The sequence below is a fragment of the Pan troglodytes genome, chromosome 9 (assembly GCF_028858775.2).
Source record: "Pan troglodytes isolate AG18354 chromosome 9, NHGRI_mPanTro3-v2.0_pri, whole genome shotgun sequence".
In the NCBI taxonomy this organism is placed as follows: domain Eukaryota; kingdom Metazoa; phylum Chordata; class Mammalia; order Primates; family Hominidae; genus Pan; species Pan troglodytes.
The window spans coordinates 58,857,868-58,859,937 of NC_072407.2; the positions used below are offsets into that span (position 1 = coordinate 58,857,868).

General features: G+C 37.5%; 1 protein-coding gene across 1 annotated transcript; it reads right to left on the reverse strand.

Moving 5' to 3' along the window:
* Positions 1-467: 467 nt before the first annotated feature.
* LOC466571 (olfactory receptor 5M5-like) lies at positions 468-1,406 on the reverse strand. Its single transcript, XM_063783563.1, has one exon. It carries the CDS (start codon positions 1,404-1,406, stop codon positions 468-470), a length of 939 nt encoding a protein of 312 aa, XP_063639633.1.
* Between the last annotated feature and the right edge of the window lie 664 nt (positions 1,407-2,070).

Below are 2,070 nucleotides of genomic sequence, written 5' to 3' on the forward strand. Positions count from 1 at the left end.
GATATATTAGTACTATGATATAGTACTATGATATATTAGTACTATGATATAGTACTATGATATATTAGTACTATGATATAGTACTATGATATATTAGTACTATGATATAGTACTATGATATATTAGTACTATGATATAGTACTATGATATATTAGTACTATGATATAGTACTATGATATATTAGTACTATGAGTACTAATAATGGAATCATCTGTACTTCGTTACTTTTTACAGAGCTAGAACAATGTCTTCTAGTCTTATATTTGAATTTCCATGCTTTCATTTTCAATTTACTGAGGTGGCAGTGTAAGCTGTAGCTAATAATTTGACATACACTTTTAAGTCCCATATGCAAATTACAAAGGACAAAAAACCCTCAATGACAGATCGATTTGTTAATTTAAAATGTTCATTAATTGGTCAGATAATAAGAACAGATTCCAACGCCTATGAACAAAATATCTACCTTACTTAGCAAACAGTTTCTTTTGAATAACTTTCCTTATACTTCTTTTAACGTCTTTATTCCTCAGGCTGTAGATCAATGGGTTTAACATCGGACTCACAAAGATATAAAAAACAGCTACAATTTTCCCCTGTTGTATAGATGTCTCAGAAGGGGGCCTCAGGTACATGCAGAACAGTGTCCCATAGAAGACAGTGACAGCAGTCACATGGGACCCGCAGGTGGAGAAGGCCTTGCGCCTCCCCTCAGCAGTGTGGATACGCAGAATGGCAGTGAAGATCAAAGTGTAGGAAATGAGGATGATGGTGAGAGAGCAGATGAGGTTGGAACCAGCCACCACCAACATGGCAGTCTCTTTGACATAAGTATCTGAGCAGGCGAGGACTAAGAGGGGTGGGTCCGCACAGTAAAAGTGGTTGATCTCATTGGGTCCACAGAAGGACAGACGAAGTATCAGGATGGTCTGTGCTAGACCATTTGCAAAGCCATAAATATAGGGAGCAGCAGCGAGACAGAGGCAGACACACCTGGACATTTTTCTTCCATATAACAAGGGCTTACAGATGGCCATGTAGCGGTCATAAGCCATCACTGTGAGCATATAATAATCTGTGATCACCAGTGCAATGAAAAAGTGAAATTGGATGAAGCAGCCGATGAAGGAAATGGTTTTTGTCTTGGATAAAAAGTTAACCAGCATCTGAGGAGTAACACTGGTGGTGTAACAGAGATCTACAAAGGAGAGGTGACTGAGAAAGAAGTACATTGGAGTGTGTAGTGTCGAGTCACTTCTGATTAACAAGATCATACTCACATTGCCGATTACTGTGATAAGGTAGATGACTAGAAATACCACAAAAAGAAGGGGCTGCAGCTCAGCCCGATCTGTCAGTCCCAGGAGAACAAACTCAGTCACGGCTGTATGGTTTTTCTTTAACATTGTGTTTGTTTGGCTTCAAATGACGTCTAAATGAAAGGAAATTAAAATGCATTTAGGTTTGTCATTTATGCATTACCCCAGTGGTGTCATCTGCTACTTCTTCCTCTTCTCTCAAAATGTAAATACATGTGACATTAAGAAATAGCCTAGTGAGCATGTGATTGATGCTTTAAACATCTAAACTAATATAGAGTTTTTTTATATACAAAGGCAATAATATTTAAAATGGTTTTCTGTGGTTCTTTTCTGCAAGTCTTTTGATAGTTAAAGAGCCTTATCTTTTATCTTTTTGCAAGTCTTTGTTATATGTGTTCACTTAGACTTTTCTTGAACCCATGGTTGTAAACATTGCTTTTCTTTGAAACTGTAATTCTTTGTTTAACAACACACCTTTGAATGTGGGATCTAAAGTATCAGCCTTTGAAACCCTCCAGGTTTATCACAACTGAACGTGCTTAGGAAAGTGGAACTGATGCCTGGTATACATCCCTGTAGAACAAGAATTGCTTTGCCTGCCCCTGTGAACTGGAGATCATTTTCCAGATCTTCCCTGACCCTCTAATATGTGCCCATTTTCTTAACTTTATTCTACCTCAGCTGGCCCTCTTATCAACAAATCTTTTTTAACTTTAAAGACCAAGCTACATTTCTTCATTTTGTATAT

Coding starts and splice junctions, on each gene's coding strand:
- LOC466571 (XM_063783563.1), bottom strand. CDS start 1,406: ATGTTAAAGAAAAACCATACAGCCGTGACTGAGTTTGTTCTCCTGGGA.